We start from the raw sequence: 25,822 nt of genomic DNA on the forward strand, positions 1-25,822 counted from the left end.
GGGCTAACAGATGTGAAAGAAATGAGGACAAAAACAGTTTTGCTTAAAGTTTCCAAGTGCCACGGAGCAGATGAGTTTTTGCTTTTTCAAACTTCATTTGATAAATGAGTCTGTTCCACCATTTAAGGCCTCTTGTAGCAAAGCGTCCAACTCCCTCCCCCCCCCCCCTCTCTTTTTTTTTTCTTGTTCCTTCTTGCCTGTTTCTTTCCCTCTGCTTAGGTCTCTTCTCTTTCCAAGGCACATTCCTGCTCTGCTGCTCCCCCATCTTAGGGCTCAGGAATGCAGCAGACCCAGCCGCCTGAACTAATGACCCTGATTCGCCCATCTTTTTCCCTCCTCTTTTTCTTTCCTTTCAGTCATTCACAAACGATTTCTTCACTACTTTGCTCAGATAACCTATACCTAATTCAGTGACCAATGACCAGAAGTATTTGTTTTTTGTATCTGTTGTGCTGCTGGATTTACACGGTCATCTGGATACTTTGTCTGCCATTTGACGGCGGTTGGAGTGTTGCGTGTGTTAACAAAGTTTGCGCCGTCCTGCCGTAGACGGTTTTTGAATGTGTAGTGGTGTGTGAGGTTGATCTTCACTGCCTACTCACATAGAAGTACAACTGACCTACAGTAAAGAGGGCAACTGTGGCTCTTGAAGCTTCTCACCACTCCCCCCTCCCTTTTGCCCCCACCTCATTATGGCCCCCAGCTGTAGCCTAATGCCCCTACATTCCCCTAATTACTCCAATTAAGCTGTGATTACCCACAATTGCACTCATACACAGTCTAGTGGTCTAGTGGTATTATAGCAGCTGTTAAGATGAGTTAAGATACTGTACAGAAAAAGGACTGTACAACATGGACGCAGAGAAAAGGGAATTTTAGTGTCTTCTACTTACAAACCAACCATGAAACCCTCTGAAAATTACAAATAACGCTGGCTGTTTTGCTCCAAAATTTAAGCAGCGTCTCCTTTTGATCAACTGGTTCCTGACATCGCTGGTAGGCTGGTTCAGTTACTCAGAGACGAAAAACTCATAGTGCTGTAAGTAATGATACTTAAATTCCTCTTTTTTTCAATAGGACGACAGCTTAAGGCCCACAGCCTGCATCCACAGCTCTTGGAAATCACACCATTATGCACACGTTACCACCCTAGCTGGGCTGTGTGGCATTGAGAGACGAAGCGAGCAACACATACTATGAAATATTCAGGGTATCCAGCTGGGCTTTCGCTGCATACATAATCATTCTCATTTCTGCACCGCCAATGTGGAAGCGGTGTGCTGTGCAGACACAACACACAATATATGAAGTGGTGCAGGTAAGGGTGAACAACCTAACCAATGGCATAGTGCTGTACATTAACTGTAATGCCTTCCACACATAGGGATAGATAAGACTTAAACGCAGTCAGTATATCATTGCTCAGCTCACAGCACAAGCTTTATCCTTGTCTGTCTTTTCCCTTGCTAGCATCCCCTTTTTCACTCTGTCTCCCCCCAACACACATCCCCTCCCCCCTCTCCCTTTCAGCGCACCCCCACCCACCTCCCCCAGTGCCCCCCTCCCTCCCTCTGTTCTCCATTTCAGTCGAGTTCTCCATGTGAGCCGCAATCCCTCATGCTGTCAGCCCCCCCTCTCCCTCTCTCTGTAGACAGACAGGATTAGCATTTTAATTGCATCAGCTCCCTTGGGTATTCTCAGCCTTTCACTGGGAGAGAGCAAGGGAGCGGGAGAGGGAGAGAAGGATAGAGAAGGGAAAAAAAAAAAGGGGGGGAAAAAAAAGGTAAGGAGGGAGAGAGGATAGAAGGAGAACCAAGGAGAATTGAAAAAAGGAGTCACAGGAGAAGATATGTGTGCGAGAGAGGAGGAGACAGAGAGAGAGAGGGAGAGAGAGAGAGAGAGAGGCTACAGAAATATACAGAATCCAGAATACAGACGTGCCAGAGAGCGAGCGAGCCAGAAAGAGAGAAAAGATAGGACTGTGAAAACATCAGTTTTTCCTTTCATTACAGACAGAGAATTCAGATAAAGAGAATGGGCCAGAGAAAGACGGTTCCAACAATGAAAATATGCTACATGAATATGCAAATTTACCTCACAAAAACTGCAAAAAAACAAAAAACAAAAAAAAAAAACAAATCTCAACTGCAGCTCTGGAGATGTGATGGGTAAACCCGTATAAAGAAGTACAGGATATAAAATAGCATCTGGGCAATACGAATGCAGCTAGGGAAAATAAGAACTAGGGACAATATACATTTATTACTATACTATAACTACTCTTCCACTGATTTAACGCAGAGATTTTCAAACTTAAAACAAATAAAACCTGATAAAAATGCATGCATAATATATATACTGTATATATTAGTAAATCTGAGTAGAAGCCTTATTGACAATAGCAGTTTCTTTACAAAATCATATGTTGTAACATTTGATTAATGTCAACTTTTACAAACAAGTTCTTCTGCGTCTACAGCATTTTGATTTACTATGCCATTTTGGTAGAATACGGGTTGCTCAAAAAAGGGCTTTGGGTGAATAAAATGTTGCCTCGGGCTAGGTGTTGAGTCTGACATTAAAACTAAAGAGCCGGCATTAAAAATGAATAGTTTCCCTGATGGGCTTTTTGCCAAATGGATATTGAGAAAAGGTGTATTTGGACTGCAAATTCAACACAAAAGTGTGTACCCCTTTTTTTTTTTTTTTTTTTTAATACAAGGGTGTTTTTTTGTGAAGTACAGTCAACTTAATTAGCCCAATCCATATGTCCATTCCTACTTTAAGCAGCTCACGCTAATCAGCATCTGTTTGGGTAGTTCACCGGAGTCCTGTTGCACGCAGCCCCCCATTCTGACACACACACACACACACACACACACACACACACACACACACACACACACAGAAAGGTAAGCATTCAGAGTAAACACAGTGTGGTCTGATTAAGGTGTGAATTGGAGAACTCACACCTTTGGCAAACACAACACTTCAGTCCAACACATCATTAATCAGCCCTTAATTAACTAAAGAGAGAGAATTGGACACCAGAGCGATGACTACGTGTACCCCCCTTGAATGGTCATACACAAACACAATGTCACACACACACACACACACACACACACAAAAGCACAAAAAAAAACACTAATGAGGGATAGATCAATTTGTGTTGTCACTTAATCTGCACAAATTTAAGCCGATAGAGGATCTTCTATGCTTTTTATCTATCGTTTATATGCATAGTTTTGGCAAATTATTAACAAGATTTTCCCAGAATTTTCTAAAAGACAAAAAAAATTGTGAGCTGAAAAACAAATCTATTAGGACAAAAGCAAAATCTTGAACATAAAAATACTGACAATGCTAAATTTAAATAAATAATAAGTTAGCAGTCACAGAAGTAACTGAATTAAAATGAACCCATAGGGTTCAAATTATTAACATCCACAATCAGTAAACTGGTGAATATGTGATTTGAGTCAATATTTTTTATTTCAAATTCTGACCCATTTAACAGTTACACAGCTATTGACCCTCACATATTAATTTACCTTAAGAAATTAAAAGTTAAATCTTTTCAAAAATATAGTGAGAGGGCCCATAAAAAGTGTAAACAGAAAATGTGTCAACCAAGTAACTCAAAATAAAAAAAAGATACTAATTACAACCAATTATCCCCTTAAATAAGGTTGAGAGGATATTCCAATTAAAGTCATATTTTGTGTGTTTGCACCGTTACAATAAAGGGCCTGTGACCAAAAACGAACCCCATGCATGGATTCAAAGTGTGGGCAGACTGACAGTTCAATGATGTATATATTTTATATTGTCGTAATGTTTTTTCCAGGAATTTGTATGATGTGTTTGCTCCCATCTTGACTTTCAAGCTCCTCTAGAAAGCATTGACAACAATAAACAGATGTGGAGTCACAGTGAGTATACTGTTATGTTCTCACTGCCTGAGTTTCAACAGAAATCTGAGGAAAAATAATTACATTCAGTCTAGTTTGGAGCAAACTGTTGACCTAACCAGTAACAGGCCACACATTGATATACTATTGTAGGTGACTGAGCAATATAACATCTTTCTCAAGGAAATATTTTTGTGTCAATACGTAACAACCAACAAGGTATATCAAGCACTGTTGAGTACATGTGACTGAATCCCGAACATGTTACCCCCCAGTCAAGTACGATTCTGCACACAGAGAAAGATGGAGACATGGAAGAAAGAGTTTGAAATGTCACAAGAGGAAGAGGAGGATGACAAAGAGCACCTAAGCAGGAGGCTTGTTATAGCACTGCTAGGATCTTCCCCCAGTCAACTCTCATCAGGCCAGCTGCCTCCTGTGCTCATTAGCACAGACTCTTAAGGAGCTCCTAAAGACTTTGTGAAAAATGAACGCTCATTTGAGAGGTCGTTAATTTGCACTGTTATGCAAATTAGGTGGCAATTAAGCGATAGATCAGAAGAGCAGTGCCCATTTATAACAAGTGAACAAGCATTATGACACAGTCAGATGGTGCCAGAGAGAGCTCGGGCTACATGGTTATTCTGCACAGGTCCGATTTACCAGCTTAGTGAGGAATAAAATCACTGTGCCAATAATATGTATGGCTGGTCGGGATAACAATGTCCCAGTGGTTTTACAGGAGGGTATCCTTAATTGACGTTGCAAACCTGTACATACATTAATGAGTACATATACTGTATACATAACAAACTGATAGAAACACAAACTAATCATCCTCCCAAAACATAGCCTTCTTCTGAATTATTAAGCAGTGCTACGTCAATCCATCCAGACTCATGAAGAGCACCACAAGCTTAAAGGGAGCATATGTAATAACCCAATACAAACTGCTAATCTTGGGTGGCTAGTACCACCCCTCCCCAACCCCCCCACCCCCCACTTAACCAGCCCTGATGTTTCCATCTCTCCCCTGCATTTATGACATGGTGCGAAATATACAAACATACTGTCTGGGACAGCAATGTGCACTACTGCGGAGGGGTGGAAGGCTCCCATCAATTGTAATTAATCCTTAATTAGTCAGGATTAGGAGCTGGGCTCAAATACTCTCCCACCCCACCGCCACCAAACTAATGCAATCCAGCTGAGACCACATTTACATATCTTTAATTAAAGAGACCTTCCTTTAAGAGCAAAGCTTAAAAGCAGTGTGAGAGGCATAGACGTGCTGAGAGGGAGGGCAGATGAGATGAAGAGGTAGGAGTCCGCCCTGTGGGTGATGTTGGACCAATAATGATCAGCCACTCGATATTTCCTGGTTACTTCTTGTTGGGGCATTAATGGATGGGTATTTGTGGATCAAAAGTAAGCCATAAGTGCACAAGTTTGACTGTTTGAAGGCTTCCCCCCCCCCCCCCCGTCATATCACTAACTAATAAATTCTCCAGTGTCTGTCACCAGAACATGAGTGCCCAAGTTTTATCTGCTGCCCTTTTTAATTTAATAAGTAACCCTAATGAAATTAGAAGTGAATTAATTGAAATGTCATTTTGTGTTTAGCTTCACCTTCTCCTTCGTTTTTCTTTTTTTTTTTTTTAAACTCCCATCAGTACTTTCAACTATCAAGCAAATTGGCTAACACTCGATCAATATGTCAGGTGAGAAGAGAAAGACAGAAGGAGATCATACCTGAACCAATACACACAAGACTTTTATACAACTATTTGTGTACATTAACATCATCTTATAATGTGCTAACTTGTGTTTTTAACTCCTCTTCTACTGCTCTGGCATCAAGGGGTAAATTTGATCAGTTGTTCATGATGTTAATGTTAGTTAACTATTAAAAGAGAGAAAGTGTGTTTGAGTTACTAATGTCATCATTAGGACTCAGTACAGAAATGCCAATGTGTCATAATTCTATAGTTTGTCCACCAGAGAGTAGTGACAAGTTTATTTAACTTTAAATGTTTTTCCTAGTTTATTTCTCATTAAAAAAACAAATTTAAGGGAACCTTATTAAAAATAATCATGCTATGGGTTGAGTAAAGCAAAGCAATATTAGCTGATATATAATTTTCTAATTTTTTTTAAATTAAACTCACAAATATCAATATTGATATTGGCCTTAAAAATCCTGCATAGGTCAGGCTATAATTAGGAGGATGAAGACTGTTTTTTTGATCCCAAGTCCAACCCGGAGACTGATATGTTAAATTGCCATGAGATTAATGTGAAGGGTTGTATGTCTGAAAGGGGCTTGTGATCCCCCTCCAAATACTGACTGACAGAACCGCCAAATCACTGCCCTTGTTGAATCATGGCCAAAATCATATTGCAGCAGTCTTAAAGGTGAACAATTCCATTGAGCTTTTCTCATCCTACAACACATCCCAGACAGCAGTTTCCCTTGTCAATATACAGAAGCCCAGTTCCTACAGGAATAATAACACATGGGGAATATCAGCTGGCCCACACACCATTAGGCCTAGGCTGAAGGTTGGGGTGCTCTGCCTCCCCAGTTTGAGTTGGGGGGTTGGTGAGGGGCGGTGTGTCTGTCAGGGCCAGGGGTCTGTGTGATATTAGCCGTCTGCCAATCTGGCTTGGGGAATGGACACCGAGTAATTACTCCTGCTCTTACTGCCTCATCAATCTCCGTGTATCACTCCTGCACCCCCCCACCACCTCCCACCCTCCACCCCCCTCCCTACTCCCCCCCCACCCCAACACACACTATCTTTTTTCATTCTCTCCTGCAAAGGAGCAGGGGAGAGAAAAAAAACGATTGAGTGGCAGGAATTGAGTGGCAGGCACAAAACACTACAGAGATTCCTGAAAACCCAATGAGATAATCCTGCACCACTGCATACCGCCTGTAAATATAAAACAGACTCTTAAAAACATAAAAATCAGGGGATTTGACCAAATGAGAAGCTTGGTCAAATTAGACGTTCGCATAGTGTTGGTTAAACTGAAAACACGGGTTTGGTAGCTTCACACAGGTCACATTACGGCCACAAATTATTTTTTATTTTGTTACTGCTTTTGGTTTAAAAAAGGGTCTGTATGCTTTCTTCATAAAATATAATAACAACGTCCCACAGGTTGCTAACAGTAAAATTTTATAGCTCTGTTCTATATTGGGCTCTTTGAAAACTAATAATAATTAAGTTGCTTTAATGAGGCATGTGATTCACTAGAATTCGTGTACTCTCCTGTCAAAGTCGGTGGAATACAAACATCTAAGTCAATCATGTGATGCTGAAAGGATTTATTTTTTTTCCCCCCCAAACTAAAATTGAGTTTTACCAACTGGATAATCTCTGATGTGTGATGTTTTGCTGTCAACTTTCATGCATGGCCTCTAAGATAAAAGATTTCTAAAGGCTGAAGTGTCTATTCCGGCTGTGAATAAACACATGGCAACTATGAGTGACTTAACAGTGTTTTGTTTTGGTGTTTTCACAACTAAAAGCATGCTGTAATTCAATTAACATGTAATTGGGGCCATTTGGTTGCTGAAATGGTATGGTAATGCATACAGAGGACTTGAGTGCTGTGAATGTTAGTTTGGTTACTGTCTGAAAGGGCGTGTGGAAGGGTACCGGCTAACAGGAAATAATACAAGAATCCATTCAGATAAACCTTCCACTACGAAACACAAAGGGCTGCGCTTGGTGTGGGTGTGTTGCTACAGGTTACTGGCAGAAGATAAAATATAAACCACTCTGAAGGCTGTGTGGTGGTTTGTACTTCTTTGAGGAATGACTGTACAACTCTGGAAAGTTAACAAAGCAGCCGTTGTTTCTTCTTTATCATATATAGCCTGATTTGAAGTAATTCTTTATGAGAAAATGTAAAATATACAGCAACGAGAGAGAGATATTTTTTTGTATTCATTGACAAGACATCATAACCGAGTTTTTCTACCTTTTGTAACCACAAATAGCACTGAAAAACATAAACCGGAGAGCGAGTTCATTGAGTCAGCTAAATCTCACCATTCATCCATCTTGTCAAAATATTAATAGGATGTGATGATGGGTTGTCATCCTGCCGCTTTGACAACATACTAGGTAAGCACAGCTGGTTCTTGGCATGAGCATTGACTGTGAAATTTTTGGTGCTTGTAGGCTCTTAATAAATAATAAATTTTAAAAAATAAGACACTTCTTTCCAGCATAGTTAGACATCAAAGTCAAATTAAACATTACAGGACTTATTGTCCATTCCAACAATTACCTCGTTATTTGGATATACAGACAATGTGTCTGCTCTAAAAGAAAAACCTCACTCTGACCAACTATGAGGCTGGTAAGGAAATGCACAGAGAGAAGAAGCAGGCCACTGGCAGAGGCAGACAGCTAATAACAAGATCCCAAAACACATTGTTAGTACACTGGTACAACTGGGCACCTGGCGGAGCAGAGCAGAGCAAGTTAACATCACACTGGCTCCGGGCCATCAGGATGTCCTTTTTGTGGAGCTGCAACTAACGATTTTATTTTCAGCTGATCAATTAATGATTAATCGTTTAGCCTATGAAAAGTCCACAAAAGTAGTGAAAAATGTGATAGGAATGTCCTCAAATGTCTTGTTTTGTCAGACCAACAGTCCAAAACCTAAGATGATTTGCTTTCAAATGGTATAAAACACTGAAAAGCATAAAGTTGGAACCAGACTATATTTGCCATTTTTGCTTGATAAAATCAATGACACAATTAATCAATAATTAAAACTGTTGCAGATTACTTTTCTGTTGATCGAGCAATCGAATAATGGTTGGTTCCACCTTTTTGTTAAACCCACAGTGCAGTTGCTGGCCCACATGGCCCATATAAGTGGTGGTCTACACATATATGTATAGTGACTGGCACATTAACTTTTAATGATAGGAGATACAGAGCCAGCCATTTCAGTCTTTAGCTTCTTTTACACAGAGTTCCTGGTAAATTACTGGGTTAATCTTTCCAGCAGCGCTAGTGATTTTCACTATTTACACATGCAGCTTTCTTGGGCCTTTTCATACATGCCATGGCGATGCTGGAATAGATGGAGCAAGGGACAGTCCAGCAGATGGTGGTAATGCAAGACTTATGGATGCCAACCGCCATAAAACTCAATAGAAGAAGAAGAAGAACAAGATGGGGCAAGGCCAGATGTATGTGTACACGGTGGAAGACATCTCTTATTATTTTTAGGAACATGGTGGGTGAGGGGCTTTTTTTGTCCAGTGTCCAGCCATTCTTGAAAAAAGGAACTTGTTTGCAATCAAAAGAACTTGTATTGCTTAACAAATCAGCCATGAAAGCATTGGAAAGGTAACTGTAAACAAGTCATGGATTCAAATACATCATCGGCAGAGTCTTGTGATTAGTTTGCTCGCTCCACGTGAAAGCGTCTTTCGTCAGATGGACGTAACCCTTTAGGTGCTCGTCCCTCACAGCCGTACCGACATTTTCCCTGAAATGTTACTAGGTCTTGCGGTGGCAAATCGGCGATACGGATTTCCCTGAATATCGATCCCTGCTCCTCTTCACACATGACCCCGTGCAGGAAATGATCCTGAACATTTCAGGGATAGATTGCATGTGTGAAAGGGGCTTTAGACGGTTAGGATACTAGATAGTTTGCCACTATTTCTACACAGCCAACTAGCAGCATTATCCTACAAGGTTGTAGACAGCTTATCAAAATGAGTGGTAAGTGTTGGGGTGTGAACTTGCCTAAGTCGGGGAGGTGGGGGGGGAGAGGAACTCATAAAACACTTTGCTGTTTCCAAGCTACAAAACGGCATACTGTAGCTTTAATTCCACTTGAAAGACCATTTTCATTTTTATTTAAAACCTGTCCAAAAATAAACAACTGGGAATGTTCAGACTTAAAAAAAAGGGGGGACTTGAGTTGGGTGACGGAGCAGAGTGAGTGACAGATTTACTGTTGTCATATGCAAACACAAGAAAAGCATAAAAGTAAAGAGAAACACCTCAAACATGCCCAAACTAAATGAAAAACTTCTGAAAGTAACTGCAGTGGCTTGTGAGAGATTTTGGCATAAGCTGTCCCATTGCACCAAGAGCTATTTTTACAGCAAATACCCATGAGAGCAAGGGAGAACAGAACTGAGTTGAAGCAAAGCCACTGGCTCTCAACTTTGATCATTTCCCGTCTCTCTCTCCATGTGCTTTAATTTCTTTTTTGGAGAGTATCTTTTAATAAAGTATTAACAAGAATCAAATTTCACGCAGATGGAGGTCATGTTTAATGTGAGAGCTCAGGACAACGCAGGCACTGTTGTAAAATGGGGGGGGTAGGAGGGGGGTGTTTTGGGGAGGTGACGATAGAAGGGAGGGGGGGGGGGGGGCACTGGCATTTGCGCAGAACATTTCCTTTACAATGAAAACAATCTAACCAACTGCAGCACTCAGAGGAATTCACCTCCCATCCCCCACACCCCACCTCCCCTCCTCCACCACCACCATTACATTACCATATCAAAGCCCCGAGTTCAGAGCAAGTCTTCTCTTTCAAGAATGGGAGCGAGGCAGAGGGAGGGAGGGAGGGAGGGGGGGAGAGGACAAGACCGAAGCAGTAGGAGTAGACCCAAGACCGAGTTTGCTTTCATCCCTGTTCAGTGTGTGTGTCTGTGCGTATGCGTGCAAGAGAGACGTAGTGTGTATGTGGGTGTACTGACACAAGTGTATGTTTGTTAGTGAAAAAAAAAAAAAAAAAAAAAAAGACTGCAGAAAATCTGTGGAGATACTAGAGGACTACTGATTGGGTCTTCTACACTGAAGAGAAGTCAATTCACATTCCAGGGGCACATAATGGGGCCTGCAGGGGGTCTGCCGGAGTAGCAGAGAAATGCCAAAGCAGGTACACAGTGCAGTTAGGAAGGCACTATGTGGCAGATGGCCAGCAGAGTACAGGCAACGCCGAAGATCTCTATATCTCATGGCTGGCATGTTCACTTCAAGCATGAATGTATTGTTAAACCACCTCCACGCCTTGTCTGTTTTTCTGCTCAGCTTACTGTACGAGCACTCACAGACCCTCTCTCTCTCTCTCTAGTTTGCTGGGAGACTAAATGTGAAAATCAAAGTGTATGGCATTAGGGTAAATAAGACCACTGGTTGCCTGGGAAACAGTGTACCCTGCCCCACTCACTCAAGCCTAGCCTTTACTTTTCTCCAATCACTGGAGAGCAATAATACATTATTGACAGAGGGCCACAACAGGCAGCAGTGCAGCATTTTCAAATTGTATTTGAACAAGAGAGGTTTTCTGTTAAAAGACACACAAGGCAAGTGAAAGAGCGCATAGAAAGAGAAGAAGGGAAAGGGACTGGCAGAGGGAGAGGATTCAAAAACCCGCCCCATTCACAGTACCATAACCATCAATCTGCCATCCATCCCAGGCCTCCTCCTTTGAACCACACTAGAATCTGTCAGATAGCTGACTCGAATAGCTAACAAGATGGGAATAAGCAGCTTGTTTACTTTGAATAATATTATGAATAAGAGCAAATTTGAGATATTTACATAAGCCATAATTTCCATCAGATCGTGTGTTATTTGAATTCCAGCGTTATTTGTTAAGGCAGAGTCAGAACTGTTTCTTTTTCATGTTTCTTTGCATGACGGTACTTTATTTATTTATTACTGCTGGGCTATATAATAACCCCACACTGTGCAGTATAGATGTTTTAACAGTGTGGGAGAAAAGAGCATCTCTTTGTATTGAAATAGCAAAAACACTTTGACTGTAAAGCAATAACCCCTGTGGAGTTTTCATATATACATGCTGTCAACTAGCTTGTGCATGAACTTTCTGTCGGGATTAGGTTTTATCTTTTGATCTAATTATTTGAATATGGTAGTTTGTAGTAGTGGCAGGGGTAGTTGTAGCAGTAGGTCTTTATTCCCCTGACTTAATATAGTAATTGCTGCTGTGGAATTCATCCAACTGTAAGAGCCTGCTGGTTTTGCATCATTCATACATTTTGTCACAATACTGTTATATCGTTGACCAGAAATCAAAAATGTTAAACCAAGCAGAATATATTTCTGCGCTGTGTACTCAGATCAGGTCAGAATGGAAAACATAACTGTGGTCTTGCTAATAGGTGTGTGTGTACTTTATGTGTAGTAAATGAGTTGTTAGCATGTTCAGCTGCAAGTTCTGCTGTCTGACTCAAATTTCAAAGGGCACAGATCCACTAAGATCAGTTTCAGCTGGTCAGTATGAAGGCTGTACAGAGGCCAAAAATAGGTTAAGTTTCTATATATTACTAGGCCAAAACAACAAATAGTCATGCATATTTAGAATGAGCTTGAACCAAAGTAATCAGTTCTACAACAAATACAATCAATATTCAATCAATTGAGCTCTCTGTGAGGCCAATAAAAGAGTAAGTTAATGCCAGAGAAACAATTACTGGAGCAAAAGGCGCGCTACATCTCAAGACTAGGTTACAACCTGAGCATAGTGGAGAATACAAAGAAACTGAGTGAAGTAGAAACTCACCCGTTTTCTCTTTGATCTCACAGAGAACGCTGAAGAGGGCTGGCTTCATTCTGTGACAGTTCAGGGCATGCTTCCTGTAAGAGAGAAGAGGGAATAAGAGGGGGAGAGAGCGAGGAGGATTACGATAAACAGACCTCCATCTCAAGTCGTTCCATGTCCTCCCCCATAAAACAGGTAGTAGGAGCTGTATGTATTATACATACAGCGTTTCAAGAGTGTAGAGCAACACAGCAGGACAGAGCCATGCTGTTTAAAAGACATTTTCAATAGCCAAATGCCTTTGTCGGTGCAGAAACATCCCTGATGCGTCAATCTGAACTAGCAAGAGTAATGTTGTCATTTGGATGCTTTGCACTGTGGGACAGGTAATGATGCCAAACCTCAAGGTCATCATTACTGAGCACCAGATTCCACAGTTAATACAGAGTAATCTAATTTCTACCTCTTACAGAAATACTTGTTCCATGAAAGTAGATGGTGAGTTAATAGTGAGGATTAGGATTAAGTTGCAATTTTAATTTAATCAGAGACATTATCTTTATTGCCAAACAAGCTAATGGCAATTAAAAAGGAGAAAAGGCAAAACTTCTACAGTTTACCGTGATCAAATCAGAACACCTTAGCGACAAATATTTCCTGCTATTGCACATCCATGAACCCATACAGCTTACTTGTGTCTTAAAACTTGTAAGACTGTGATGCTGTAACAAAGCTTTGATCCTAATACGACCCTAAATTACATGACGCTATTGTCTGTAATGATAACTACTGTACTGACAGTGTACACCGATTACATAAAAGAGAGGGAGTGCATTAGTAGCTGGGCACATATGATACTGCATTTCAAAAGTCAGTCATTTTTTTCCACATTCAAAAACATGTGAAAGGCACATATAACAAAGACATGTAACTAGGCATGCAATACATGATAGCCCCGTGTAGTTGAGATTGTAAGAGAGGTGTTGCTCAACTCTATGATAACTGTGTGGCCGTAGTTTGCAGTGCTGTTGTAATACTGCATAATCTTGCAAAGATATTTGTGTAATTTTGTGCACCCCCCCTGTATTTTTAATGACTGGTCCTTTAGATAAAACAAACACAAGCAGATGTTTTTTTTTACAAATCACAACATGGCATCATTTATAGAACATGTTTCAGTGGTAAAAAAAACAAACTTTAATATGTAATTCAAAAAGTGCAACATACAGTTAATATTTAGGTGAAACCAAAAATAAAACCAGCATGAGGCCTCTGTTTCTGATGAGCATGAAATAGGAAAAGATGACACAAGAAAAAACCTGAAGATTGCCCTAAAATAAAGCATTCCTTTTCCAAAAAACATAACCAACAGCACATTAAAAACAACCACAGATGAATATGATTTGGCTAAACCTGACCTCAACACCAATTCCAGTTGTGAATGTCCACTACAGTATTAATGAAGGGACTATGGGGACTAGCAAATAGTACGCCTGAAGTATATGCCACGAAAGACTGCCTCTCTGTGAGAATTTTGAGGCAGTTATGATGTAAGGAGTTATGTGTCTGGCATTAAATGTATCATTTTGTCCACCAATTCTGTCACTGCTGGATTTGAGTTGGGGGGAGGGCTGCCTTCAGCATGGAGGGTATGAGCAGGAGGGGGAGAAGGAGGTGCTCATGCGGTCCTGTACTGACCTGTGCTGGAAGTTGAGTGGCAGGCCACCCCCTGCCATGCCCCCCCCTGCTCTCCCTCCCTCTGTGGGGTCGTCTGATCCACCCCAATGCGCCGGCGAATCCTCTGGCCAGCATCTAAACATATGGCGACAGAGTGAGAGGATGAGGGCGGATGGTGTGCAGGAAGTGTACTCTGCAACACCGAGTTCTTGCGCTGCCCTGGCCACTCCCCATCCCAACACACTGCCACCCTGCACAACAAGGGCGTCACGCTCACATGTGAGCCACCTCACACATTAATTTGTAGATCATGACTGAGGGAATGACTGATGTGTAGTTGACAAACTTGATCGAAGTAAGATATGATGTTGATAAGGACCGTACATTTCATGTCATACCAACTGCTGTATATTTGCAAACCAATTTATAACGACAGGCTGTGTGTAGTCCTGAAGTCTGGTTATGTGTTGGCCTTTTACCTGAAGTAAACCCAAGAGGCAAATCAGCTAACAGCCAAATGCCTGTACATTTAGTGCAAGCTAGTCTATCAGCTAACAACAAACGCCTACTATTCAGTGGATGAATATTTTATCATCAGAAACAGCGCCTCTATTTCAGTGATCTGAACCTTCACCGGTGTTTCCTGAGCAGGCCCACGTTAATGCTCAGCAGCTTCTTGCCAACATCAAATACCATTCAGTAGTTTTTTAGTTGTGGACGGTTTTTGGATTTCATTTTCTTCTTGGAAAAACTCTGCAAAGGTGAACTCAAACTTAACAATAGCCTGTTGATGAATCATGCAGCATAGAAAACTGATGATTTAACATTCTAATGTGTTATTATGCCGCACATGACAGTGGTTTTCTTGTCTTTATTGATTATATACATACTACGCACATGACAGCATCAAGGATATGAGCTGTACATGCCACACAATTAGCATCAAGTCCTCTGAACTACAGTAGGCTGCATTCTTCTACGTATTAATCCTGCACACATATGGCATGAAGAGGACATGCTCTGTGGGAGTTCAGATCAATAATAGCATACAGCAAGGACACCTCTGGCACTTCCGAAGCAGCCACACCTTTAATTAGTTTTTTTTTTTCAGAATAGCCTGTTAACATCTAATAATAGGCCCGCAACATGATTTCCTACACTATAATTGCCCCTTTAAATTCACATTATTTGATTCACAAGCAGAAATCACGAGTTCAAGGGGAAAAAAAGACTCAGAGAAGAAAAATATTGGACAACAACGAATATTCCAAAGCAAAAAAAATATTTGCCGTTGTCTGTGAAATACAGCCTGATTAAGTCCTCAAACTTGTACTGAAAAAGGTAATATCCCAGTGTTGGCTGGCGGTATAGCATCATCCCTCCCCCTCACCACCATCTCATTAATAGAAACTCGATTTGCGGACAGCTGCACTCGCGTACACATTATAGGAGAATTGATTGCACCCAGCACACAATGAAAAGGATGAACACCAGGGAGGGAGGGAGTGAAAGAGGAGTGAATTAATTAAGAGAACCAGGTGGTCAAATGTTGGGTGGAAAATCACTAGCTAATGACACATCACACTGTGGCCACAGTCTTGCAGTGGACGGTTTTCTATTGTTGAAATACTGACGCTTCATCTGAAACTGACCTTATGCTCCTTAAGCCACATGGCAAATGAGTGCGGGGCCATTCGCTCACTGCAGTGCATACTCCCTTCAATAATGATATGTAGAAATACCTCAAACTCAAACATTAAGTGGCGACTCCTATGTATGAATGATTGCTGTCATCACAAACAGCCCTGGACTGATGCGTGGGGCAACTGAGTAGTCCTTTCCATAATTTATCCACTCATTTGCATTTCAGTGACTAACGTTATCGACACCCTTTGATATAGAGCGGTATTTCAGATACATTTTGTTATAATTAGGCAAATCTACTTTGGCCTGGTGAGACATTAGAAATATAGGAAAGCTTTGGCAACATTACCAGAGGACGTGATTTTACTCCGATAGTTCTGATTAGATTGCATAATGTTGACAAACATCTTAATAGTTTTGAAAATTCGTTTAAAAGCACAATTTGCGTCACTAACTTTATATAGTCCTGTGCGCCAACGGGAAGATATAACTAAAAACTCCCTGGAAATTGATGTAAGAGGTGTTTTTCTAAATGCAAAGGTTAGTGAAAGGCCTGAAAAATATTACGACTGCTGTAGCCTGATGAAACAAATTTGTTAAACCAGAGGATCCATGCAAAGCAAGTACAGCTAAAGTGTTGGGCAAGTGGTCTGGATATTTTATACGGCTACCATCGTCACATTCACAATAGGGAGTTGAAACTTAACTGTAATTTAACACTTCGTTGTTAAAACAATTATCGCCGTATTTAAACCGAGTGAGTATGTTTACCAACTAGTTGGCAATAAAGCTCGATTTGAAGTAACACAAAGAACCTCCTTTCTTTCTTACAACAGCACTGTAATGTGGGTGTTCAAGTTATTTTTCTAACTAAATGTGCTGGTTTAGGAGCTAATTACAATGTAACGTGAAGCTGCATTAATGTTGCAATAACGCATTATCTAACGTGATCGTTTCACGGAAAAGCTCGAGTCCGTAAGCAAAAAAATAAGACACATACAGCGTACTTTAGCTTAGCCATCATTTGTGGAAAATGGCTCTTCGCCTCTCTTACCTGGCCTGTGCTTCGTCCAGGCTCTCGTCGGTGATGGCCATTATTTGCTGTAGGATATCCCCTATGTCTTGTTGAGGCTGACCGAGGGACTGCTGTTTCCTGACCGAGTCTGGGTCTCCTACATCGGCTTGTTGTAGTCCACCGAGTCCGGTGAGACCCGTCATCATTCTGGTCTGGTCATCCATACTTTCAAAGAAAACTCGCCGTTTTCCTTATTCGAAGAATACACACACAAATAGCTAGCCAGTTAGCTAGCCAGCAAACTATTCTCTACGACAAATCATACAACACTTCGTCTTATATCCCGACAGCGACGATTAAGTTGAGAGCTGTTGTCATTAAAAAAAAGCAGATCGCACAAACACGCTTTACATTCGCTTGTTTTCCCCCCACTCAAGTCAATAAACGCGGCCAGGCTAATGTTAGCTAACCACCGAGTGAAAAGCGGCTAGGTTAGTAGCTGTAGCCCAGCAGAAAAGCAGCAGGGACACACATGCATAGACTGTGGGAGCTTGCCAACAGCGCCTCGCACATTTTTGAAAAAAAAAAATGTAACAAAAAAAACGAAAAATAACAATAAATAAAACACTCTTGACGTAAAATAAAAATCGCCAATTCTTAAAAGAAATGAGACGTTGACACCTTGACTAAGCTTTCGGACCGTCTAGCTCCAATCAGAGATCTGCTACCAAAACAGACGACGGTTTGCATTGTTGTTGATGTCGCGCGAGGATGTGGGATGTTATAGGCTGCGCGAGCGGTGTGCGTAGCGTTGACCATTGAACTCATAGCACCGCACAACGCGAGCTTGCGGGTGGGTTAACCAGCAGACCACAATAGAAAAAATACACATATGGATGTAGACGTTTTTATATTAGCTGACCTAATATCGGCAAGTGTGTGTGTAAGATATTATGTTTGTAACACAACGTCCTGTACTTTATTCCTCCAGGTGACAAGACTCTCACCGTGTAGGCCTTTTACATGGATAGCCCCTTACGTCATCAGCATTTCTGGTCCTATCATAATTGGTTAAACCTATTTTTTTTTAATAATATAAGGTTAATATAAGGCTAGAGATCACCGACCAAACAGAGTGCTGAACAAAAGTTTGAAGTGAATGCCTTGTAGACATTTAAAAGTGGTGTGCTCTGAAACAAGGACAGTAAAAGTCTGTAAACTTCACTTCACCTCCATCTCATTCTAATTCATGTGTTTACTGTATCTTTGTCTATCCTCCATTATGTAGATGGATAAGGTTTGTTTTTTTAATTAACTGTACAAATATATCCTGTTAAAACACACACATAGTTTATTTACACTCAAATTTATATTTATATCTAGTTTGGTAATTATACTTGTATTTATATTCTGCTTTTTTTTGCACACACATAGTTTTTATCATGTCAATATGTATGCACACAGTCTTTATACTTCTAGTTACATTCTGCTTTTTTGCAGTTTTTTATCATGTCAATATGCAAGCACGTACACCCCCACTACACAGAAATGTAAATTACTGTCCCTTTCTTACACTGTTATGATTGTGTTTATGTTTATTGTACTTTCTTTTGACATCTGGACCACACTGAATTCCTTGTACTTGCTACTTGGCGAATAAATCTGGTTCTGATTCTATTTGAGCTCATGACGAGCGAGCTGTAAACATTAGAAAACATAGTTTATTGTGTAATAATAACTAAAGTGTCGGAGCCAAAAGGCTTGCAGGCAAGAGGAGACCTCTTCATGCCTCTGTGATTGCACAGACTTCCTTAAAACATGTTTTTGAGCAACTGCAGAGGTATATTACAGTGCAGTCAGTTTAAATATACACTCACTTTGCTATATCACTAATGTTTACACTGCTGTGTAGTATCTTGTGTACACTCATCCTTCTTGCTACTGCTGCTATGACTTTCATACTTAAGTACTTTTTAAAAAAAGAATTATACTTTTAATTATTATAGTTTTCATTATTATTACCTGGTATTTTTCAGTAATTATGCTATACTTGTGCAATTTTAATATGATGCTTAATTTCGTTCCTTTGCATGTATGTGTCAGAATGACAATAAGAAACCTTGAAATCTGTAAACCATAGTAATCTGCCCCTGCTCATGAGCAACTCTGTTGAAAAAGGAATATTGATAGTAGTACCGATCTAATCTCTGCAAGTCAGTGTCATTTCATAAGTTGTGCCCAAATGTGAATGTGATAGCCATCTGTGTGGATAAAATTTGTAAATTTCAAGAGTAATATATAATCTCAAAGCAAAACAGTCCAACCTAAGAATATCATTCTGTCCTTAACCCCCGATGAATGAAACATCCCATCAGTTTTCAGTATGAAAATGTTGACAGCACAGATTGAAAACAAGTGTCCTTGTTTTTTGCAAACTGGGCAATTCTGCTGTAGTTTATCACTCAGATCAGAGAGGCAGCTTTCCAAGACGAATGGCTGGCTGAATGGATGTGGAGGAGAGCTGCAGCAAGCCTTGCTGTACTGAGAAGAGATGATGGGTGTGCATGAGGTAGTAGGACCAAACTGGCAGTGGTTTATGCTGACTCTCCACACATCCATCCACTACAATCTGTAGCTAATCAATCTAAAGTTAGAGACAACAAGAATAAAGAATACAGTTAACCTAAACAGTGATTGTTCTTTGCATGTGCATATAGTAAAAGTCACAATTCAGGCTTCTTGGTGGTTATACCAAGTAGTGGGTTTCAACCATTATAAAGAGAGTAATTGATACTAAAACCAAACTTCCAATCACTTCATGGTTTAAATGAAATATATACATATGTAATTTCAAAAAAAGATACTCTCCCTTTCTTTCATTCAAATAATAGTCTACAAACAAGGAATCAGAAGAGCCTGGTCACACCCGAGCACCTTTATCCTAATGTGCAAACACTTGAAAAACACTTCTAACATGCCATTTACTGGGGTCACTGAGGTTGTTTAAAGTAGGTTTTATCATACAGTTTTAAATGAAAAGCTGCAGGGGTTGCCATCTAATCCCCAAGTAATTGTCACTATTAAGAGAAGCCTTCCTCAAAAGTAAAATGACAATGACAGTGGCTTTGTAAACTTCTTTATATGTTTTATTGTTGGTGATTCATTTAAGGATCATTTCTGTGAAACTTCTATTCATTTGGATGCTAAAGCTGCCCTCCTCTCACCCCACAAGCATCAAGCCTCATTTTCATCTAAATAAGAATCGATCTCTCCTGCTGTGCACCATCCTCCCTTACTCACAACTCTCACGGTCACAACCCCACTTGTCTTTCTCTTTGCTTGTCCCTATGCTCTCTAGTTACTGCGTTTAATACAATCCCAAGAAAATTTCACCATATTTCATATCGGAGATCACAACAGCAGAGCACATAGAGCCATTCACACTTATTTTCTGTTGACACCGAAAGTGTTTTCTTCTTGCTGTAATCATCAAATAAATTAAGTAGGAACATTAATGAGTGAATGGTTCCAGGAGATAGGAGTGATAGCGAACAAAGCTTTGACTGACTGGTACAATGTCAAAGCTTCGTTCTGCATCAGTGACCCAGCCAAATGCAAGAGATGGGGGTGAGTCACTGTGGGGGAGGGGCCTCCTCCTGAATGGTCAGGGGACACTGATGAAGTGAAATAGATGCAGCACCAAAAAGAGCATGAACGTGACTGAGGATGAGCACGGAAAAGGAATGTACATAAACTAAAGAGTACATGCAAACTAAAGAGCGGGATCCTTCTGTAGTCAAACCGCTTTATAGTTTGCATGTATTTTAATAATCTTTACATTTAGTGATTTCCTGTTGTATAAGTTCATTTGAAATGACAAGTGGCAATTTCTGTAAAACTATATTGTTACTTTTGGTTTGTTTTAAATGACACCTAGTATGTTTACAGGGTTCTAATCATTTTTGAGGACATTTATAAAACAATACTAATCAAACTCAAAGATGGAATTTCAGATATATCTCATAACATCACATTTTAAACAATCTACTTTTATAAAAAAAAAAAAAAAACTATTTTGGTTTCAAACTGTCAATATATTTGAATATTTAAGGACAACAGATCAATTTGGACAGATCATTAGTTTCCAAGAGGGATTTTTTTTTTTTTTTAAGTGAGGAATGACCAGTGCCCTTGTTTTGCAAGATGTTGGCAGTTAACAAATGTTTCTAATGTTTCTCTTGACAGTTTCAGGTTATACAGGTGAGAATGCTTTTAATTAAGGCATAACAGATGAATCCACTCCAGCCATTCACCAAGCTTGACACAATTTTATATAGCCAGCCACTGCCGCCTGCTGGTTAAACACATGAATTACCTCAACTGGCTCTATCGTGAGTCCTGCTGCTGCAACTCAAAGTGTTCTGACATGGAAAGCATAACATTAGAGCTTAATTATATTATAAAACACATCAACAAAAGACAGAGAAAAGGAATTATCTCAAATCAGAGAAATTACCAAAAGGTACAGATATATGAGCTTCATATACAAGTCATATAAAAAAAAACATGGTCCAATAGAGGGTTGGTTGCTCGTGCTTGCCTCCAGCCAGAATGACTATGTAGTTGCAGATGATAAAGGTGCTGCCATCAGGTTCCTGATGAGGTCCGGTGAAAGAGCCTGGAATCCTGCCTCTGCAGCTGGTAGGAAAAAGTGACAAAATTACATTTTAAACTGCCAGATCATTGGTTAGAGTACCAAAATAATTTCATACAAAGGATTAAAAAAAAAAAAAAAAAATCATTACCCAATCGGCCACTTGTCTTTTTCACCAATAACTGTGACTGCTCCTTGATAGACAGAAGTTCTCTGACCATCTTACATTGAATGTCCATCTACAGATAAAAAGGAAAATTCAGATCAAGCAGATGTCCAGTGTTTTCTAAAAGGTCAGATGCCTTCATGTTTGAGAAGTAGTCTGTGTACTTAAAGCCCCTGAAACTTGATTTAAAAACTTTTTTCAGTAGCATTAAATATTCATGACAAAATAATGGACAAGTTTAAGTTAGGAAATTTATTCTTACTTGTATAGCAAAAGCTCAACACTGAAAAACACAGCTACTCTGCTTCTCTACTGTGTGGTTTGATCAGATTTGATTGTCAGTACCAGCAACATAAACAAACCCCTCTATAACTGTCATCACATTTTGATTCAAATGTTGCCAAACTCTGATTGATGCACCTTTTTTCAGCTGAGCCACACCAAGGACAAAAACATAACTGTTCCAACCTTGGGCAGAAAATTGTGTTCTTGTTGTACATTATCATCATAGGAAGAAGCTTATAAATAGGTTTTAAGGACCTTTAAAGATATACTATGCAGGATTTGTTGATTGGTGTTTGTAAATACACAGCATTCAAAGTTGTCCCCTCCTCCCCGGTTCAACTAGTGAGCAAGGGAGAGCGGTGGTGGTCGAGCAAGCTACAGAGTGAATAAAGAGAACGAGAAGTGATGATTGAGAGGGATTACTTTTGTATGAGTTTTTTAGAAAAATCCTGCATAGTATACCTTTAAAGCAGTGAACATGTTGTTGCACTCAAACTATGGCAAATAGGGTGGAGGAGTATGAGTGTTGTGCTAGTTATGTTATCTCACATCAACTTTGTTAGTATTCACCTTTAAAGGAAAGTGAATTGTAATTGTTTGATCAGATAGATTGAATGTGAATTATTATTTACTATATTAGCATTGTCAACCAGGAGAGCCAAAAGCTAATTAATATTTCTGAACTTTCTCAAACATTCCAGCTTTGGTACTGTCTGCAAGAAAGGGAAAGAATTCCCAAATAATTCAAAGCACTTCATTCTCTTTCTGGTGGACAGTATTTAACCTTCCCATGAATCAGTATCAGATCTGTGTCTCATCAATCTCACAGCCAAATAGTTCTTCTTCCATTGTTTTTTGTGCTAGCTTTAATGTTTTACCATACAGATGGTATATCAGAACATTTATGTTTTGTTTTTTTTTAGTAGTGATATAAAAACGTAATTTCAAACGTACAATCATTTCCATAGTGTGAAGCATGGGCTGTTGTCTACTGAGGAGACCGTGGTAGTCAGGTTTGCTCTGTATGAACTGGTACTGTGAGGACTGGGCCACAGATGTACAGTCTAATGATACACCTCTCTTTTGGCCCTTCTCCACTTTCCTGTGATAAATACACATAAACACATTATTGGCACAAATTTGAGAGGACAATATTGACACACTCAATATTCCTCAATGACAGAATACATTTTCACCTTTCCAACTCCTCTGCCTTACTCCGGTGTTTGTTCAACAGTGCTTCCCAAGATTCACATTCAGCCTGAAGCCTAAAACACAACACAGATGAGTAAAAAAGGAACCTTGTATGATGGGTAGCACCATATTTGTTTTATATATGATTTGTATGAGTACTTTGTGCCTGGTAACTAATCATTGAAAAGAAAAACTATACTTATAGTAAGACTAACATACCTGTTGGTGGCTTTCTGGATTTTTTCCAGGGCTTTCTGAGCTGCAGGATCACTAGATCTGACATCAAATAACATAGTTAGAAAAGCAGTATAAAATACGAACTTAAAATAACAAAAATCAATCAGTAAAAAGCCAGACAGAGTACAAAATAAATAAAACAGCTGCAATACCTTGCTGCACTTGCAGGAAGTTGATGTGGTTCAATCTGAATGCTTTTGGCCAGACAACCCCACTCCTTCTGCATGTGCTCAACTACACCGAGGAAGACACAGAAATAAATATTATTTATTATAATAAATATATCTATGACAGACATTCAGTTGAAGTAAAAAACTTCATGAAACATGTACAAAATTAAGCAGAGCAAGCACCAACCTTGTTTTTGAAAAGACTCCGGTGAGGAATTCGGTACTGACTGGAGCAAATTTTGAGTTCTTTCTATTGCCAGCTAGAGACAAAGCAGAGGCAATTAAACAGAGATAAATTAGAAATTTAAGTTATGACCAAAGTCAATTAACTGTATGTGGCCCTATAGACTACTGTAACAAGACCCTTACAGTTTACTCATTATGGCTAAAGCATTATGTTTTGTTAAGCACTAACTTATTAATTATTCAATTCCCTTTCCAATGAAATTCGGTAGAGTGAAAAAAGAAATTCATCACAGTCAATACCAGTTAGATAAAGGCAACCTATAAGGAGCCTGCTTCTTTATTTTTTCCACATTTTCAGTTAAGTTTATCCCGATGAAGTTAATACTATTACACATAACCTTTTTGAACTCACCCTCATTGAAGCCTCCATCAATTTTTCCAGCCTCTCTTGCTGTGATAAGGATGTACTTATGCTCCTGCACAAAACTGCAAAAGAAACACACAAATAGATGTTTATACTGCTGAAAACAAACGCACACTTACCATTCTTTATGGACTACAAAGAGGAAAGAAAGCCACACAACTCACTCTGATATGGGTTGGGAAGGGCAGGTAGAGAGCGTCGGGTTAGGGTGGCTCTCCTCCAGGATTTTCTCCGTGCAGTGGGGCTGCCAGATGGACTTGTATGTCCCTCCGTGTTTTCTGTGTGCATTTCTTGTTTATCTGTGTCTGGATGTCCCTCTCCTGCATCTGGTGTCTGTTTGGTGGGTGACTGGACGTCGGTACGGGGAGATTTGTGTGGAGGGGCTGACTCGGGGCTTGTGGATGAACACCTTTTGGGTGTCACTGAGTTGACCTAGGTGCACACAGATTGAACAAAGAGCGAATTAGCAGTGACTCTTTTGCATGATTAGCAAGCGTTAGCTCATGAATGTAGGATTAGCTAAGGTGTTGTTATCCAGCTAATGTCAGTAAAAATGTCTTACCTCTTTCTGAGTATCAGCAACGGCCACATTTCCGCAACTGCAAGACAATTTTGTGAGTTTAGCTACATCCTAACTTAACGTTAGACACACAGAATAAGTGAAAGATGTTCAAACATTTTCGTTATTGTTCGCTGACAACATTTAACGTTAACGTTATGTTATTAAGCACAGAGCAGACCACAGACGTAATTTGCTTTAGGCGAAACTCGGACAAAAAAATAACAATTTAACTGAAAACGCTTTCCCGTATTTTCTCAATATTATTCACTCGCTTGTCGCAACTTTTGAATAAAAGATACAAACCCCTTTTGTCCAATCTCTGGATGTTTTTCCGCCATTTTTTCTTTCAAATAGTTTTCTTCACAGCGCGCCCAACAAGCCAAACCCCTTTACGGAGCAATGCACTATGGGAAATGTAGTGTGATGGTAATTTAAGTTGTATTTACTTATCCAAAATTACAATTCTTCTCTTTATGTACATTTTTTTGTTTTTATTTCACACTTGCTTTGGTAATGTAAACGTCTGTTTCCCATGCCAATAAAGCCCTTTTGAATTGAATTGTTACACAAGAGCAAGAATACAACAGCAGGGGGTCAGCAGTTGGGTTCAGCCATGATCCAGTTTTTCAGGACTTTTCATTTTGAGCCCGTACAGTATGTTTGGTTTATTTCCTTAAATTAATTTAAGAATAAGTTTGATTTATATCACTGTTTAGGATCGTTTCAGAGGGCAGATGTCATTTTTTCCCATTAGTAACTGAGGGTTAACAGAGTTATTCTAATATTTTAAACTCTTAAAAATGGTTCATTCACAAATATATGTTCTGTATTGCACTTTGAGACTAGTGACATACTTTATTGGTTATCTGTGCATGATAAACAGTGGCCTGCTTCATTTATAGTTGTTTGAAAGTACTACTGCTGTTGCCTTAGGAAGAAAATGGTATCAACACACCATTTATGCTCAACTTCCACCTATTTTTATTTGTGAAGAACAAATTTGTTAGTGTTGCATAGGCTAAAGTTGTGGAATTAAAACAGTGTTATGAATTCACATTAAAATGTAATTTCTGTAGGTTTATTAGATTTAATTTCAGCACCATTCTCTGTTCATATAGCATGGCAC

General features: G+C 39.7%; 2 protein-coding genes across 5 annotated transcripts in view; both read right to left on the reverse strand.

The window, feature by feature from the left end:
* Positions 1 to 17,596, reverse strand: part of pbx4 (pre-B-cell leukemia transcription factor 4) — a 30,559-nt gene extending 12,963 nt beyond the window's left edge. For 2 of the 4 annotated variants that reach the window (XM_067571312.1, XM_067571314.1), the window contains exons 1-3: positions 16,858 to 17,577; positions 14,181 to 14,294; positions 12,504 to 12,577 (exon numbers count right to left, since the gene is read on the reverse strand). In XM_067571312.1, coding sequence (XP_067427413.1) covers positions 12,504 to 12,577; positions 14,181 to 14,294; positions 16,858 to 17,042 — 373 coding nt within the window. In that variant the 5' untranslated portion in view covers positions 17,043 to 17,577. Of the gene's footprint in view, positions 1 to 12,503; positions 12,578 to 14,180; positions 14,295 to 16,857 lie in introns of all 4 variants that reach the window. The other 2 variants (XM_067571313.1, XM_067571315.1) reach the window with 2 other exon arrangements.
* Positions 17,597 to 21,131: 3,535 nt separating this feature from the next.
* Positions 21,132 to 25,084, reverse strand: LOC137168619 (Kinetochore-associated protein DSN1 homolog). Its single transcript, XM_067571321.1, has 11 exons — positions 25,000 to 25,084; positions 24,697 to 24,733; positions 24,299 to 24,566; positions 24,123 to 24,196; positions 23,712 to 23,784; positions 23,507 to 23,588; positions 23,337 to 23,393; positions 23,120 to 23,191; positions 22,878 to 23,025; positions 21,624 to 21,711; positions 21,132 to 21,516 (listed from the first exon to the last, which is right to left on the reverse strand). Exons 1-11 carry the CDS (start codon positions 25,032 to 25,034, stop codon positions 21,434 to 21,436), a joined length of 1,017 nt encoding a protein of 338 aa, XP_067427422.1. The 5' UTR covers positions 25,035 to 25,084; the 3' UTR covers positions 21,132 to 21,433.
* Between the last annotated feature and the right edge of the window lie 738 nt (positions 25,085 to 25,822).

Source organism: Thunnus thynnus, chromosome 17 (genome assembly GCF_963924715.1).
Source record: "Thunnus thynnus chromosome 17, fThuThy2.1, whole genome shotgun sequence".
In the NCBI taxonomy this organism is placed as follows: domain Eukaryota; kingdom Metazoa; phylum Chordata; class Actinopteri; order Scombriformes; family Scombridae; genus Thunnus; species Thunnus thynnus.